At 34.3% G+C, this 17,376-nt stretch overlaps 1 protein-coding gene across 1 annotated transcript in view; it reads right to left on the bottom strand.

Moving 5' to 3' along the window:
- GRIK2 (glutamate receptor, ionotropic, kainate 2) overlaps window positions 1–17,376 on the bottom strand; it is a gene marked incomplete at its 5' end in the record, with an annotated part of 284,674 nt that overhangs the window by 133,764 nt on the left and 133,534 nt on the right. Inside the window, one exon of the mRNA XM_009893855.1 lies at window positions 10,989–11,212. Within this exon, the coding sequence (XP_009892157.1) occupies window positions 10,989–11,212 (224 nt within the window). The remainder of the gene's footprint in view (window positions 1–10,988; window positions 11,213–17,376) is intronic.

The raw sequence follows: 17,376 nt of genomic DNA, 5'->3' as shown, positions 1-17,376 counted from the left end.
AAGGAAACTGAAATGGAAAGAAGCAGTAGTTCTAGGTGGTTTTCTATCTTTAGTTTGGTGAAATTATATGAATGATCCCACCAAACTGAAGTAACATAGTCTTCATTGTTCTAACAGCTAGAGGCTATCTTTTGTAAAGTCTTTAGGCAAGTCTTAATTGGCAAGTGCGGGTGCCACACACATCTAATGGCCACACAAAACCAAACCAAAACAAACCAAAACAAAACGAAACAGTATAATAAGAGCAAAGTGCCATAACAGGCCTGTTTAATAAAAATTACTTATATTTAAACTCCTCTCTGACATGTTCTAAGAATGATTAATGATGAATGTGTTGATACATTATTTTCTAATAAAATCAATTATATCCCTTCACTGATGTGGGATTTTTAACTATGATGCTGAAAATTTTCAATATTGTATAATCATTTCCCTGTAAGAAAAGTAACATAATTGCTAAAGACAAAACTTCTGATAATACTATAATAAAACCAAAAAGGTGCTCATCTTTGCTCTTAAGTCTGAAAATACATTATTACATTTGCACTAAAGCAGTTTCACCATCATTAGAATTAACAAAGGGTGATTTCCATAGATAAAACAGAAATACTTGGAGAACACACTACTGATTTAGTTTCAGCATCAAAGACAATAATTCTTCTTTTTTTAGGCTGATTTCTGGTCAAGCCCTGTTGTGTCTTAAATGACTCCTACTCTGTGAGTTAGAGACAGGAGGCTTGCAGGTAAACTTCTGGCTAACAGCTAAGTCAGAAAGATAAGCAGGAGAGAAATAATTCTCATACTTCTGCCTACAAGAACTTGTAGGGAATGATCTTACTTTTCTCAAGATATTTAATAACATTTAAAGTCAAGAAATATTCCCTATTTATTCCCTTATTTCTTTTAAAGGTATGTTTCTGTTTTGAAGTATAATATTTAACTACAACCCAAAACTAGTTATTTTTACCTCCAAGAAAGAAATGCTCTATCTTTCCAAGAGGTAAGGTTCTGAGAAGTTTACTTTGGTTTTAGGTTTTCTTTTTCTGTTTTGTTTTTTCCTCCAATTTAGCTCTATTTACATATTTTCAGAATAAAATGGATAATGATGATTGAGAGTCAGAAGAATTTAGGAAAACTAGTTTTAGTTAAATTTGCAGAAACTAAATTATTTCCAGTTCTGAAGTCAGAAACTAATACTTAATTTAAAATCAAAACCAAAACCAAAACCACTTATATTCTAAGAGACTTTTTATACCACTCCAAATAATTGGACATTTTACCATTTAGTTATAATCTTAGACTACTTTTAGATATTTGTAACTGTATTATTAACATTAATCAACAATACAAGGTCTGTTTTAGAGAATAAAAGAGTAAAATCCATAAAATCCTTTAATTACCCAGGTTTCCCTATCCTTCAAGTAATCCTGAAACCAAAGAATTCAAAGGAGAACTCTGAAATACTGTACTACAGAACCTGCTCTTTCTCCGAACATCTGTAAGTAGGATTTTCTATAAGGTTAATAACCATCATATCATATTGGCTTTGCTTCCAGTGGTTTATGTCTCCTTCTTCATTTAGATGACATAAAGAAATTGTTTGCATATGGATCCACATACTTAGCAAACATATAGTGCTCATTTTTATATGTTTCATTTAGCACAAAAACTGCCTTTCAATACTTACATCCATTTTTGCTCAATATTGTTATCTATTTCTGGGCCTTCAGAAGCAGGGTAAATAGAAATCATGACTGATACCATTCTGGTTTTGATCCTATAACCCCTAACATTTTTCTTGAGGAAACCTTTCACTGTTAAGTCAACGTGTTCCAAGCAGGATGCATGTGTGAAATGACTTCAATAAATAAAATGTCTCCTACATCAGCTTTTCTGGTTGGATTTTGGGGGAAAAAACCCATCAGCTCAGCTGCTGGTTGAATTCATCTTCTGATATATCAGGCAATCTGTAAATTCAGTCACTGGTGCTAATGGAAAAGGAGTCAATCAGTCAACTTGCACCCTTTCAAATTATCACTTGTATCCAATTATTAGCAAAATCTTTTGAAAGCACTGTGGCACCTTCTCGGATTCTTATTGACTCTATTTCCATTCCACTAGATTCCTGTGTTTTGTTTTTTAGGTTGGAGGACTACATGGTTTTGCACATCTCACGAGAAAACTGCTGCTGTGCATTATGGTGAGAGCTACAATTTCTTTCTCCCCACTAATATTAAGCATGCCAGAGTAAAACACACACACCAAAAAAAAAAAACCCGAAACCCAAAATAAAGCAAATAAGCCTCCCCTACCTCCAAAAACATAGGAGACACTGGTCTTTCTTGAATGCATCATTTTAGCTTGAAAACACTCAGGTTCATCTGTAGAGGAACCCTTCTCTTTAGGCACGTTCAACATTACTCAGTGCTATGATTTGATAAATAAATAGACAAAGTGCCAACTCTAGACTTGCATCTTCTTTTCTTTTTTTGTCACATATTGGGGAAAAAAATGTTTTGACAAAAAGGAATTAAATGATCCAATATCAGAAAAGAATGTTCAGCTCTTTTTCTGGAAACTCTCAACTTTTTTCAAGCAAACTGCTTCATACAAACAATCCAATATTCTTCTCATGTACTATATGTGCATGGGCTGTTAAAAATAAGGGTGAACCACTGCATCTGTTGCCACAGTGTGAATATATTTCAAAACTAAATTAATTTATTCCTCAGACTGTTTTTTACTTTTCTTAGCAAGGACTATGCGATTACTTGCTAATAGGTGGTAACACAGTACATATAGACTAACAAATCACTGTCCACGGTAGATATGAAACACTATTTTGTGTGATGTTATAGAACTCATGACAAAACAGTCTTCAGATATTGACACACCTATGGAAGCTCTTTACCCAAGGCATTTGAAGACACGAAATGAGGTAGATGAGATCTACCTTGCTTATAGTTAAACCCAAATAGATAAAGACAAATGCAAATTTCTTATCAGAAATGTCACATTTTTGACTGCTGAGATACTTTCAAAAGCAAATTCTGTAGTATGTACATTTATAATATTTTTTACTTGGCCATATAGTGTGCAAAAAAAAATCACAGAAAATGGGGCATGTAAACTCAAATATGAATATATGAGCTAGGATTAAATGTGTGTGAAAACAAATGACAATATACATGGCATAATACAGTCCAGCATCTCCCAGCTTTTTCTAGAGATGAAGGGAATGCAAATGCAATTATTAAACTGTCGCAGGCGGTTTGAAATATTGATTTAGATAAACAGTGAATGGCATTCAGGCAGATGTCTAGCAATGAACTGTGTGAAACAGAATGAATCAAACAGAACAATTCTAGCCAGTGAAAATTCAAAATGGAAGAAGGCCAGAGAGTAAAGACATTATTTCAGGAGCCATTCACCAATGAAAACTTAGGGGATTTTACTAGTAAAGATGGTTTATTCAGCTGAATCCTCTCTGAGAGGATTTGCTTTAGCAAACAGCCTTTGGATCCCAAGATACAAGGTACTGTTAAGATTCAAAAGGATATATAAGATCCTGACATATTTGGGCAGTGAAACATTCAGTGTAACATGTAAATGAGAAACTGAAAACAAGAGAAATCATGGTACAAAAAATAGCTCAATACGAATTTTGATACAACTTTCCATAAATACCCCTCAGACTCTATAAGGGATTTTGTTACAATGTTCCATCAAAATGGTGAGGAAATATATGTTTATAAATATATAACACATATATGTAACAAGGCTTAAAAAGTAAAGTCAAAAGGAGTACAGACAGAATGATCTGTCCAGCTAATAGAAGATAATGATCTATCTATAGCTATCTACAATTCCTGTCTTTGGACGCAGGTGCTTAAGTAAATGAGAATCAAGAGACTGGTACTAAGAGATACCAAATTCTTTAAGGATGAACAGAGCTATGATTCAATTTGGGTATTCAAAATACCTAGACTCTTGGATGATTAGTGATGAATTGAAGAACCTTGTGATGATAGCTTTTAGAATAATGAGAAAAAAATTAACAGAAAGGATGGAAAGAGAGTTTTTAGGCCATCTTCAATTTTACACAGCCTAAAGATACTACTGTATTCTTCTTTAAAAAAAAAAAAAAAAAAAAAAACACAAAAAGAAAGGTAATTTTCTGATTGGGTTAATCTACAAAGTAACAAGAATTAACAAAATGTACTGATGAAGCAAGTGCTACAAACAGGTCCATATTACGAGGTGTTTTCCTTATGGCAGAAGTCACTAGACCTACTGCTTTGTTTCCTAAGCAGGCCCCACACACATCTTAACTCTGCAGAAGGCAAAGTTTGACTAGACTTCCATGCACACAAAAAAATGAATTTCTTGACAGAAGAATCCAGAATTTACCGGATGTGTTGAAACGTACATATTTTTCTTCTTCAAAGTGCATACGGAGATTTAGCTAATGAGGGGGTACTATATCTTCTGTTGGAGTGCTAAGGCAGGCAAATTCTGAGTTCTTCAGCCATCCTCAGTTAAAACATTTCAGTTTTGCTGGCAGTAGTGTCTTCTTATGTTTGATGCATGGTAAGTAGTATACGGGATGTCAGACTGATCTACCACCAATATAGCAAGGCTTTAGAGTACTGTTTTTTCCCCCTAAAATCTCAATAGGTTATTTATGTTAAAAAGAGTAAAATATAAGACATTTTCTCCTATTATAGTCTCTTACAGTATTCTAATAGAGGCTATTATGTAGATGCTGTGCTTGTATGTCAACTGGGAGAGCTCTTGATATTCTTGTCTCTCCTTCAACAGCTGAAGGAGATTGAGAGCATTCAGAACTGATTCAAGAGAATCCTGAGGGGTTAGGATGAGGAGTCCTGAGTTGTTTATTTATATACTAGAAATTCTATAAACTGACACTGAACCCAGTCAAATCTCTTGTGGAGGAGGTCAGAGCGATCAAAGCGTCTTTCTGAGTGTCAAGATGCAAAGTGAGAGATTGTTTAACTCATTGCTATATCTGTCTTTCTTTTAGCCATATATCCTCATACACAACATTTAGACTTCATAGTACTGATTGCAATCTGTGTCACAACTTCTCAAAATAATTACACAACTTAGATGACACCATAAGAAAGCATTATAATTCCAGTATGATTTGCATTTTTGAGATAGAAAAAAGACGGAACGTAAGATCTGTGTTCTGACCAGAGAAAATTAAACTTAAATACTATCACAGATTATACAGATTTATGGAAATATTAATGGCATACAACACAGTAAACTCCCCTTCTGCTTAAACAATTTAAAGCTGTCATCCACATTCTGTGAAAAGTGATACTCAGAAATATCTGAGCATATTTGAAATAGCATGTGAAAATCTTGATTACAACATTTCCAGTGACTGCTGTGACATTCAATAGAGAGAAAAATTCTTGTCATGCAGTCTCCCTGGTCCACTTGACAAAAAACCCACAGTTTTCTAGAGTCTGGCCCAGTTGTGTTCTGTTCACAGTAAAGATGATCTCTAGCATTAACAAGGACTTGCTTTTCAGCTTGAAAAATTATATGAAAAGAAGCAGACTACACTAAATTTTCTGGAAGTGATCAACTAAGGACCATAAGCTGCAACATGTTTTAACAGAAATAAAAAATCTCTGACTTTGAAATAATTGTTATGGAACAGTTTTAGAAAGTGTGTAATTTTTGACACGTTTTTATCCTTGTCTATTTACACAGTATCTTATAGTCAAGTTACAATATCCTCACTTGCATTTACAACTGAGGCAAAACTATCTTAAAACTGTAAGACAGTGAGAGAAGCAGACTTCAGGGTTGCCATCTGGATTGCCCTATTGCATGATGAATCCATTCCTGAAAACACCTCATAACATATGCTGTAGTTCTCTAGAGAGGCCTCAGGAGATAAAATTCTCGTGGGAAGAATGCTTGTTAAGAATAAAGGGCAAGCATGCTAACTTCCTACTTGAATAAATATCAACATAGCAATTTAGTAACCAGAGCTCCATAGTAACTGTAAGTAGTTCCCTCTCATTCTGCCATTAATTCCTTTCCGTCATGATAGTTTTCAAGGAGTAGTTTGAAAATCAATCAGACAAGCTCAAGGACAGAAATCAGCTGATCAAGAAATATGAAATAAAAATGAAGACTGATGAGATGTAAAAGGATATGCATGCACTCCAGAGAGAGATAATGCTCAGGCGTCTGTTCAAGTCTGAACCAGCAGGCTATTCCTAAGCTTCTTCACAAAGAAAAGATTAAGATAAATGTGTGGAGACATTTTTAAAACTCTTGTCTTCTTTTATTATGTTTTCTTCCAGCTGGTAAGAGAAAAATATAATTTGGTGATGAGGCAATGTTCATCGTGCTTTTATCACTGCTTACAAGGAAATGGAAAAATAGTTGATACTAAATGCTTTGACAGCTGAAACCAGCACAAGGGCTTGACTTAGGAGAAGAAGGATAGCATAATTCTGCTGAAGGGATGAAAAAGCAGGAAGTCCTAACACAGAGAATGTGGTACAAGAAAAGGTGAATCAAGCCTTTTAAAATGATAATCCATGGCTCAATATCAGCAATTAGGGCAGTGAGCACAGTTTTATGTATATTTACACAATATTCACTGAGACTCCAGACAGCTCAGTATAAGTAGCGTAAGAGCTCATTAGTGGACCATTTTGTCCAGGGTACTTCATCTGCTTCACAGCTGATCGGTAAAGGTGAAGCATCATCCTAAGGAAGGTATATCTCTCCCTTTTATGAAGATAAATCACTCAAGAGTAAACTGCTTTATGATAGACAGACATATTGACAGCAAACAGACCTTACTACACAGAGAAATACTTCAATGTTCAGGGAATAACTTGAAATCCAGTAAATTGGGTGGAAAATTATTGGATAACAACATTTAAGGGGTTTAGCCTCCATATTTTTTTTTCCAGAAAAGATTCATGAAGACATGGATGTTTAAAATCATACATAAGAGAAAATTATAATACAATCATGAGGAAAGCCAGATGAAGGTTAATTTTTAAATTCCTTAATTGGAAGACCTATGTAAATCAAATATATTTGGCATTTTTAATATTATGAAAGAGATTTTCTTCATATTGCCTATGCAGAATGCAAAGTATCCTCCAGTTACCAACACATCACATTTTGCAGAGACCAAAAACCAGAAACAGCTGTTTCATATACACAGACTAATGAAAGTGAAGGGACAATATGTGTCTACGAAGTTGGCATACAACACTGTAAGAAATAGAGTGTTTCTTAAAAATGAAACAATGGTTTGCGCTAACAGACAGAAGTGAAAAGAAATTCCGCTAATCAGGATTTTTCATTATACAGATCAGAAAATGTTATGTACTTGACAGAACACCAAAAAGGATTTGATGCATTTTACTCCAGTTTTTGTTTTCCTTCAATCACATGTAAACTGTGAATTTAACTGTGATTCTAAGTGAAAAAAAAAAACAAACAAAAACACCAACAAGTAAAGGCAGAGGTAAAAAAGGGAAGATATTGGAATTGGAATGCAACAAGACATCAGATGACATAAGACACTGCTAGCAGTGACACAAAGACATTGCTAGCTAGCATCAGAAACTGATCTATTATGGTTGCCACAAGAGAGAAAAAAAAAAGCTATATGACTTTCTCAGTTCACAGAAGAGTAATAGGCTTAGTGTCAAGCAGACTGAGTTTATCTGTCAGTCATCAGCCTGTAGGACAAAGAAAGGCACTTTCAGAGACTAACCACCTTAACTACTTAGATTCAACAATCACAACAAGCAAGCTTAAGATGTTTTCATATATATGGAGAAAACACAGTCTGTTAGAATTCCACACAAAAAATAATAATTAAAGAAAACACTGTGTGCAACACTTATGTACATTCACAATGCAAAATCTGTAATGTCTACATAAATAGATGACTCATCGTTTTGGGGGGGGGGGCGGACTACAAGAGGAAAATTACATAGAAAAGCCCTCCAGCTAACGAATAAATCTCTCTCCTAGCTTTTTGTCTTGTTGAGTATGCAAAGATTCTAGCTCTTTATATCTGGCTCTCAAATGGGAAGGAAAATCCAATGCTCTTTCAAATAAAGGAAAAGACTAATAAAGATCTATATTACATTTTTTCCCCATTTATGCCCCGTATGTTACTCTATAACAGTCTTTTCAGCAATTTAGTCTTAAAGACTCTTGAACCTTTTACTAATTTCTTCCTCTTTCCTTAAATAGGACCACACCACTTATTAATGGGTGAAATCCAAGTACCACAACAGAACTGTACTTTCCATTTTCAATGTACTGAGATCTTACATTCCAACACTGTTTGGAAGACACAGTAAAACAATAAAATCACGAAACATTTGACACAAAAATGGGAGGTTTAAATCTAAAAATAAATATTCTTCACTGAGTATTCTGATGAGCTGTAATTATGAAACACCATATCATAAAAGACATGCTAAGTACTGCTCCAAACATAGATACACCTTATTATGAAACACATAATAACTATTATGAAACACTAGTAGTTAAACATTCATTATGGAAGGATTGTTGTGAAATAGACATCTTCTTAATAAGACACTCTAGGTGGAACCTATTAATTTAGTGGCATACGGTCCAACAGTTTCACGACACCAGGACTGAAAAATACATCATCAGCTGTGCAATACCTAACTTCTAAACTGTACTGAAAATACATAGGCAGCACTATGCTGCAAAGTCCTCTTCACTGCCATATTTAAGTTAGAAGTTTGTCCCTTTACATGACAGTTACATTTTGTGAATTATATTAGCAAAAGTCTCTTTTACTTTTGAATAATATTCTTTTATCTCTTTGTTATTCAGCGGGAGATTACATTTTTAACTTAGACCTGTTTCCCTATATGAAGTATAGTGTTAGAAAATGCTATCACATACTATTAAGTCATTCTGCATCATGAATAAATTCTGTAGATTTTCTTACATAATCCTAAATCTTTTATTTCTAAGTGTTATCAGTATTTGATTGTACAAGTTAAGAGGTATCAAAAATCTCTAGAACTGAAGGCTGATATAAACTTAGCCACAATAAAGGTGTTTTGTACAACTCTACAAAAGACCAAACTCCTCTGCTCAGTATAAAATGTATTTCATGTTGCCTAACTATGAAGACAATAGGGAATTTATGGTGCTGGTCACAAAGACAGACAAGAGAAAAAAGTTCAGCAATACTGGTCTAATATGTGGTGCTTCTGTTTAAAAATAAACATTCTTTCCAGTTCTGTTAGTGAGATCAAGTGACTGAATAGCTTAATTTAAAAAAGGCTTCAAGAAAACGTATCTTTCCTACAAAATAAGACAAGACACATTTTCAAAGCATAAGAATCAGCCATACAACTACTAACATTACTGGGAGCTGCCTGTCAAAAGCACTACGAATCATGCTGAAAATGTCCTTCAGTGATAACAATAGGGTTAAAATTTTTGGACGTAAACATAAATATTTTAGATGAGGTGTTTCACAAGATAACATTTGTGATTTATGCTCAACTGTACTTTCAGAAGTACCTATATCACAGGAATACCTCAGTAATGAGTTTACTCTCTGGTTATATAGTCTAAAATCTACTGTTCTTTCAAGAAACTTTCAACATAAGTCTGGCTCTTTAAAGCAGACTTTTAAAGAAGGCGCACAAGTGAAGTTACTCATTACAGAGTATGTTTCAGTGTTATCTATATTACTTCAATACCTCGTGTACTTTATGTACAGGTGATCTTGCTAAATTACTTTTAAACCCGTTTCTAAAAATATTACCTCTCCCTTTCATAGATGAATGATACAGCTTCTCCAAAATGAAGTGGATAGTATAAAAGAAAGATGGAGAACCCTGATATCAACTACAGCACACTAGAAAAAGAAAAATATGAAGGTTCTGTTGTGTACCACAGAATGAAATTATAAAAATCTTGGGGCTGAATTGAGATTGCATTATCAACTCAAACATATGCTTCTAAAAACCAAAATATTAAAGGGATAAATGCCAATATAATTTATATGTATTTGATTAAAAAAAATATTTAAAAATTACTACTATGAGGAATCTGCAAAAGAGACTATGTTTATACCCTGGGAATTGCTGATTTACTGTTCTGAATTTTTTTTTTTGCTGTCACAGCAAAAGTCAAAGTTACAACATGTAAGACACTAGTTCTGTGAGCAGCTGGAGTCAGTCCTAATTACTTAACAAAGAAAAGGTAAATATAATGGGATTTTTTGACAGAAGACATTTTCCTGCTTATCTGTGTTGAAGAAAACAGATAAAAAAAGTGAGCCCTATGTATGAAATCAATTTATAATGTAACAATTGTTATAGAGTTCCTTAACTCCAAAGCTCAACTAAACATGCTTCTAAATACATTCCAATGCAGGACTTTAAATTATATGAAGTTCTCTCAAGTGTTTTACCTAGCACACAATTAAAAACTAAAAATTGTTATCCTACTTCTAAGATACTAATCTACATAAAGTAACTTGTTTTGTAACCTGTAGAGTCCCAATTTGGACATCTAAGATTAACATGGGCAGCTAAGTACTCCATTTGAGATTAAGCACCATAGCATCAAATGAAGTCATACTAACAAAATAAAATATGTCAACCCTGTCTTTCTAAACACAGCACAATTGGGAAAAGACATTTCATAAACTTTCTAGTGTCTCTAAATTGGTAAATAAAAGGATAAATCTAGCTAGCATACTCAAGACTTAGTGACATAACAAACTGGAGGCTTAGTATGGCAGTGGAGAAAATTAATAGTGAGAACCCTCCTCATTAATTATTCTTCTGTACATCATGAAGTTAAAATATAAAAGTAAGAAAATTTTTGTGACTTTTGACAATTATTAGTAAAAAAAAAGATGATAACAATTGCCAAAAAAATCACAAAAGTTGACATGTTACCTGGCTATGACAAAGAGCACACAACTGACACCCAAGTAAGCCAGCAGAATATACATCCAGATATCAGGGGAGAGAGGATTCAGGAAGGAGAAGACGCCCGGGTTTGTACCATTGGGCTTGCGGTACAAAATACTTATTCCAAGAGTCATAAAGGGCTTGGAAAAGTCGATGACCTTCTCTCGAACATAGGTAATTGCCAATGGCGCAACCGCAAGGTCAGCTTTCTGTTAACAGAAATACAAAAAGAGAAAAAAGCCATAAGTCAGAAGAAACAGGTTGAAGCAGACAGTCAGATTAGGCAAAACACAAAATTTACATGGAGGAGGTTTGTTCTTGTACTAGGTAGGCTGAAATTTAAAACTCTTATCCCTATAAGTAAGTAAACAGATTTACTCTACTTCCTGTTTGCTAAACTGACATAACTGCATTTAGAGAAAATTGAAAGTGTTATTACAGGGATAGAAGCAAAGAAAAATATTGCATCTTGCAGAAAGCATGAACATCCATTATCACATCTTTCAAAATTGTACGTATCAATGTATGCCTTCTCTTTGTTACTCCTTCACTGTGCTCTTTAGAAGCTAATATATTTGTGAAGCAGATGTGAATATGCTGGTAAAACTGTGCGGAAAGGGCCATGAAGCGGTTTTGCTTATTTTCGCATAAAAGTATTGATACAAAATGAAGAACATTTTAAAATGGGGAGTGCTACATCTGAAATGTTGCTACAGAGAGTAAGTTCTAACAAAATACAACTGGTTTTACTAGTTTTCAGAAATTGCTATGAAACTTGCAGATAACTAACCCTTGATCAATTGCAGCATTTAAAACCAAATCATAGAATAGAATATATTTTGTCAATTTACATTTAGCTTCAGTTATTGTGACAGTAACTTATAGGAGATTAGTAAATGTTCTATATGATTTTTTATTCAAAACTTAATGGAAAACAGTCACAAGAAATCTATAGCATCTACTTCTAATCTCAGTCCACAGCTCTTGTAAGACTACTGTGCATGTGTGTATGTGTACGTGTGTGTGCATGTACATGTACACGTATGAAAGACGGAAGTTCAGAGTAAGAAGTTACACAATGCAAGACTTGGCAAGCTGAAAACTAAGAGTTCCCTGTAAATTATACATAAATATAGGTATGTAATGACAGAAATTATATAGCTACTGTGAAATACTGTTATCCACGGAACATAGCTGCATATAATACCATTTTCAGAAAGCCTGTTCTACACCAAGATGCAGAGATGTTTCTCCCAATAAAATAATATAAATTCATACATCTATATATTATATTTTGCCTATTTGGTATTGTCTATACTGTGTAAAACTCAAAATCCCACACAATGTTATAGCATTTCAATGTTCCTTTTTTTTGGTTATCTCACCTTTCACAAAGTTCTACTATAGTTTATTGTTGTTACAAGCATTTACCATATAACTAGATCTACTGTAGTACTTCTATGTTACAATGTGAAACTCTGTTGGCACTGTTCATTTAATTCGGTAAGGGTTTACTGATCAAAAACATGACATCAGCTTCATTTTCATCAGTATTGTGAACTTACAGGTATTAATCAGGCCAACAAGGCTTTCTTCACACCAGCTGAGTTTTTATGGATTGCATACTATTGATGGTATTCCAGCTGGTGCAGAAAGAAAACAGTAAAGTAAAAAGCTAAAAATAATTTGGATTAAAAATTATAGGTCAACATGTAGAAGTATGAGAAACATGACAACTGACGCTATTAGTTTGAGAGGTGACTAGCAGTCCTTATCCTAAGAGTCTGAAGACAACTCACTAGAGACTGTCAGAAGACATAGCTGCCAAAAGATCACAGAATGGTGGGGTTTGGAAGGGACCTTCGGAGATCATTTAGTCTAACACCCCTTCCAAAGCAGATTCGCCTAAAGTGGGTTGAACAGGAATGCATTCAGATGGGAATTGAATTTCTTCAGAGAAGAATTAAGTTACTTTGATAGAAATTGTTTTTCATGTTTTTCTACTACCTTTCATGGGATTATAGGACAATCCAGGTGGGAAGAGACATCAGGAAGTCTCTAGTCCAATCTCCTGTTCAAAGCAAGGTCAACTACACGATCAGATCAGATTGCTCTGGGCTTTGCCCAGTCAGTTTTGAAAACCTCCAAGGATGGAGACTATCTCTGGATAACCTCTTCCACTGCGCGACTGTCCACATAGTGAAAAAGTTTCTACAGGCAAGCAGTGGAGCAGGTTGTTTAGAGAGGTTATGCAATTTTTATCCTTGGAGCTTTTCAGTTTATGCCTGCTGTCTTTTGTCTTCCTGCTGGTCACCACTGTGAAGAGCACAGACACATCTTGATAACCTCCTCACAGGTCCTAGAAAGCTGTTCCTAGAAATTGTTACCTTTGCCAAATGTGAGATACTATAAAGTTCAAAACAAGTCCAGACTAGATAGCTCAGTTTAGATGCCATGCCTTCTTATTTGTGGGATCCTGACTTGTGTTATTTAAGATGAATTGCTAATAATATCATACATAGATGAAACTTTAGCAGTTGTTATTTTATTAATGTAATAAAGTAACATATGACAGTCGCTCACGTTACACATTTGCTTCTAACTTCTGAGTTGCTTCTCAATATTTACTGAGCAACAATACTGAGCAACAAAAAGTTACTGAAAGGCAGTTTACTCAGTTTCATTTTACTGACAGTAATATTTCATAGCTGTTTCATTTCTTTAGGCATACTTATGTCAGCATGGCTAATACTTTTCTTGGGAAAGTTTTGTAAAGCAGTGGTAACTTGTGGTTGTGTCAACTACAGGCCCTCAAGTCTTTAAAGGAAGGTCGTGAGCCAGTAACGAGCAAGTTCAACTCCCTAGAGATCTAGATGGCAAAAAAAAAAAAAAAAAGTGAAAGGTTCTGCAGAGGAAATTTGCCTGCTGTCCACTACTACAGAAATAACTCCTACATTAGTTCAACTAGCCAAAAACATTTGGAATCCTTTCTATTGTGGCTTTTAAATAGGATGGACAATATCTTTTGATCAACCTAGCAGTATTTAGAACTGACTTTTGGTATTGTTTTCTGTTTGCTCCTTTATTATTCTCTGAATGCTTAGTCAAGGAAAAATACTACTATTAAAACCATCAGGAATTTACATTATTTCTTTTTATTCAAGTTTAGTAAACCTAGGAAGATTTTCTAGTCTGTTTTCGTTTAGCTATGTCAGCATGGATTAGATTTAATAGCTGAATAGATGTAATATGAGTAGCCATTCAAAATAGTCACAAAGTTTTATCTGATGATTCATAGGACACTGTTTCACTAAAGTATTTTGCACCAACTTTGTTTTAATCAAGTTACACAAATTGTATGCAAGAGCACTAGAGGCAGTGGACACGAAACTGAACTTAGCAAGAAGATGGATGACAATAAGTTACAACAATAAGAAAATTTCAGCCTTAATTCTTATCACTTCACCCCGGCAGAGTTATCTACAAAGGGTTCTTCTAATGGTTAGAAGAGCAAGATTCACAAACCCACAGAAAGGGCAAACTGACAAAGACAATATTTAAAAGACATTGTAGATATTGTGGCTCAGGGTTCAGGAAAGGGAGACTGCCACCTTAATAAACAAACAAACAAACAAATAAATAAATAAAATGTATAAGATCACTTAAATGAATTAAAATGTTACAGTTCTTCTTTACAGTTATCACACTCTTTTTTTTCCAAAATTGTACTTTTGTACCAGAGATCGTTACTAAACCTGAAAGCTACTAGAAACCATGCTCCAGTGCAGCTTCCTGAAGTAAAATACAGAGGTAACATTGATTACATTTTTGTAGCTAGCATTTTTGTCTTTATACTTTCTGGGTTTACTGCAACTCCCTGAAAGTGTTTTTTTCATTGGTAACCAGCTATGTCACCTAGACTTTCAGTTACTGCACACAGGACAAAAATAATTCCATACGTTTTCATTTTGACATAAAATCTGTTCTCAGATATATGGGTTTTTATCAAATTGTTTCAGTGAAATCATTTCATCATGCAATCAAGTTTGACTTGTGTCAAATTTGACTTGGTCCCACTTTTCTGTATCATTCTCACCTGCAATTTTTTACAAGGGACTCAAAATGATTAATAACATTTTTGCATATCATTTGGATGGGAGTAGATCACTGCAGGATACACTGACTCTTACTGACTAACAATTCTCATTTGACAACTTTTTGAAATTTATCATTTCATCAGCTTAATTAATTAATGGGATAAACCCCATTAAAATAGACAAAATCATCCTCCTGTACACTCATCACCTCCAGGTGAATTTTGATGCAGCCAGCACAAGGAGTAGACTTTATTTTACAAAGAATCCACACACTGACATTCTCAATGAATTGTTAAATTCAAGTGTCTGAGGCTTTAATTAAATTTGATCATAATAATAAAAAATAACAAAAAATGGTCTTTTTAGAAAAACCCATCATATGTGAAATAAAACCGGAAGTGTTTTTATACTGTGTATATTCTCAAAACATTACATATCATGCCGTGGTTTACATGTGCCATAATTATAAAAGAATGGCTAACACAGTACATATTACCCAAAAATATTGTCACAAATCTAAGGAAGAAAAATGTTAGCAGTGTTTTTATGCACTAGATCCTACTTTAGTTCTGTTCTGCCTAGGGTATATGTAAGCTAACTCATTTGAAAAATTTTTTACATTTATTTAAATTCAATAAAACTTATCCAAGCTTTAGGCATTATTTAAATACTGACAATACCAGGATAAACTTATTAACAATCAGCTTTAATAAAAATTAAATGCAAATCCTAAGGATGAAATCTGTGGTGGTTGAGTTAAAATATTTCTGATATAAGATGAAATCTATGAAACACTTAAAAATATCATTACTGTTATAATTTATTCCTTGCATTATATGAAGTTCTGTTTCATTCTGGGGCACAAATAAAGAACATGAACACAAATGTAATAAGAAAAAACAATGATTGGCATGAAAGGCAGATGCAGACATATTCCTAGTGTAACTACTGCCCAACTAGAAAGTGCATAGATAGTTAAGTAACAACATTTACAGATGACTCTAAGTTATTCCAAGTAGAAAGACTACAAAAGAATTGCTTTATGTCAACTTGCACAAAAAGAAGTGGAGGACAGTAAATAAAATGAGCTCAGAACAAGAAACAATGAAACGATTCTTCACATTAAGTAAAATTAAGCAGTAAAACTCCTTGCTTTTGGAGCTTGTGGATGCCAAAACTTTAAACGGTTTCAAATACTTAAAGAAAATTCATTAATACTACTTTATACAAAAAAAAAACAAACAAACAAACAAACAACCTGTCTTACAGTTCAGTAAGACCCTACCCACAACTCACTGCTGATGGGGTAAATATCACTACATTCTGTTTATCTTCATACAATTTTCTTGACGTTTCTCATTGGTTAAGTCAGGATACTGGGCAAAATAAGCTTTTACTATGTACAACCATAAGGAGGAGAGGGGTTGCAAGTGCATGTAGACACAGTTTTGCATCTATAGTTATGTCTCTTACCTACTATTGTAAAACTATGAAGGATCCACTGCAGCTTCGTACAAGGGTGCATTTTGTATTCAGTGAAGTTTCAAATTTCAGTCATACCTTCTCACTTGAACATATTTCTTCATATATTTTGAAAAGAGAGCAATAGCTTACAGAAAAATATGGATTTGTTATGTTCATTTTCAAAAATAGATTTTGCATTCATTTTTACACTGTAATCTATGACAGTTTAGCTGAGCTTTATGCATTAAACGGAGGAGATTACAGACCATGCATGTCTGCACAGCTTGGGGTGTGTTTGAGCTGACACAGAGAGAGAGGATGCAGTGTTCTTTCTGGATCTCAATAAGAAAGGCTTGACAACAAACAGCTTAATAAATTATGTGTTTTAATAACATATAGTTGCTGAATAAATCTCACACCCCTTCTGATGGAGGGAATGCTGCCTATGTGCAGCACTGGACAGATCCCAGATGGATCTTCCCCTGGAATGCTGTGCAGATCCTGTCAGTGGAGAGGGTCCTCCTTCCTCCCATGCCATGACACCTTTTATTTTGTGTAATGAACAGAATCATATATCTTCTCCTGACACGCTGGAGTATTGTCACTGTCATAGCTACAAAGTTCTCAATGCAATGCATCACTGTCAACAAGTTCTTCATACAACTAGAAGAACCCTTATGTTCCCAGGTCCTTGCCCTTATGAGGGACTTTACTACCCCAATATCTGATGGAAGGACAACAGAGCAGTCCACAAGCAATCCAGGAGGTTGCTAGAGTGTAGTGATGATAACTTCCAGACACAAGTAGTGCAG

This window comes from Charadrius vociferus, unplaced genomic scaffold (assembly GCF_000708025.1).
Source record: "Charadrius vociferus isolate BGI_N301 unplaced genomic scaffold, ASM70802v2 scaffold129, whole genome shotgun sequence".
NCBI lineage: Eukaryota > Metazoa > Chordata > Aves > Charadriiformes > Charadriidae > Charadrius > Charadrius vociferus.
Note: the sequence above shows the minus strand (reverse complement) of the source record. Positions and strands in the feature narration are given on the sequence as shown.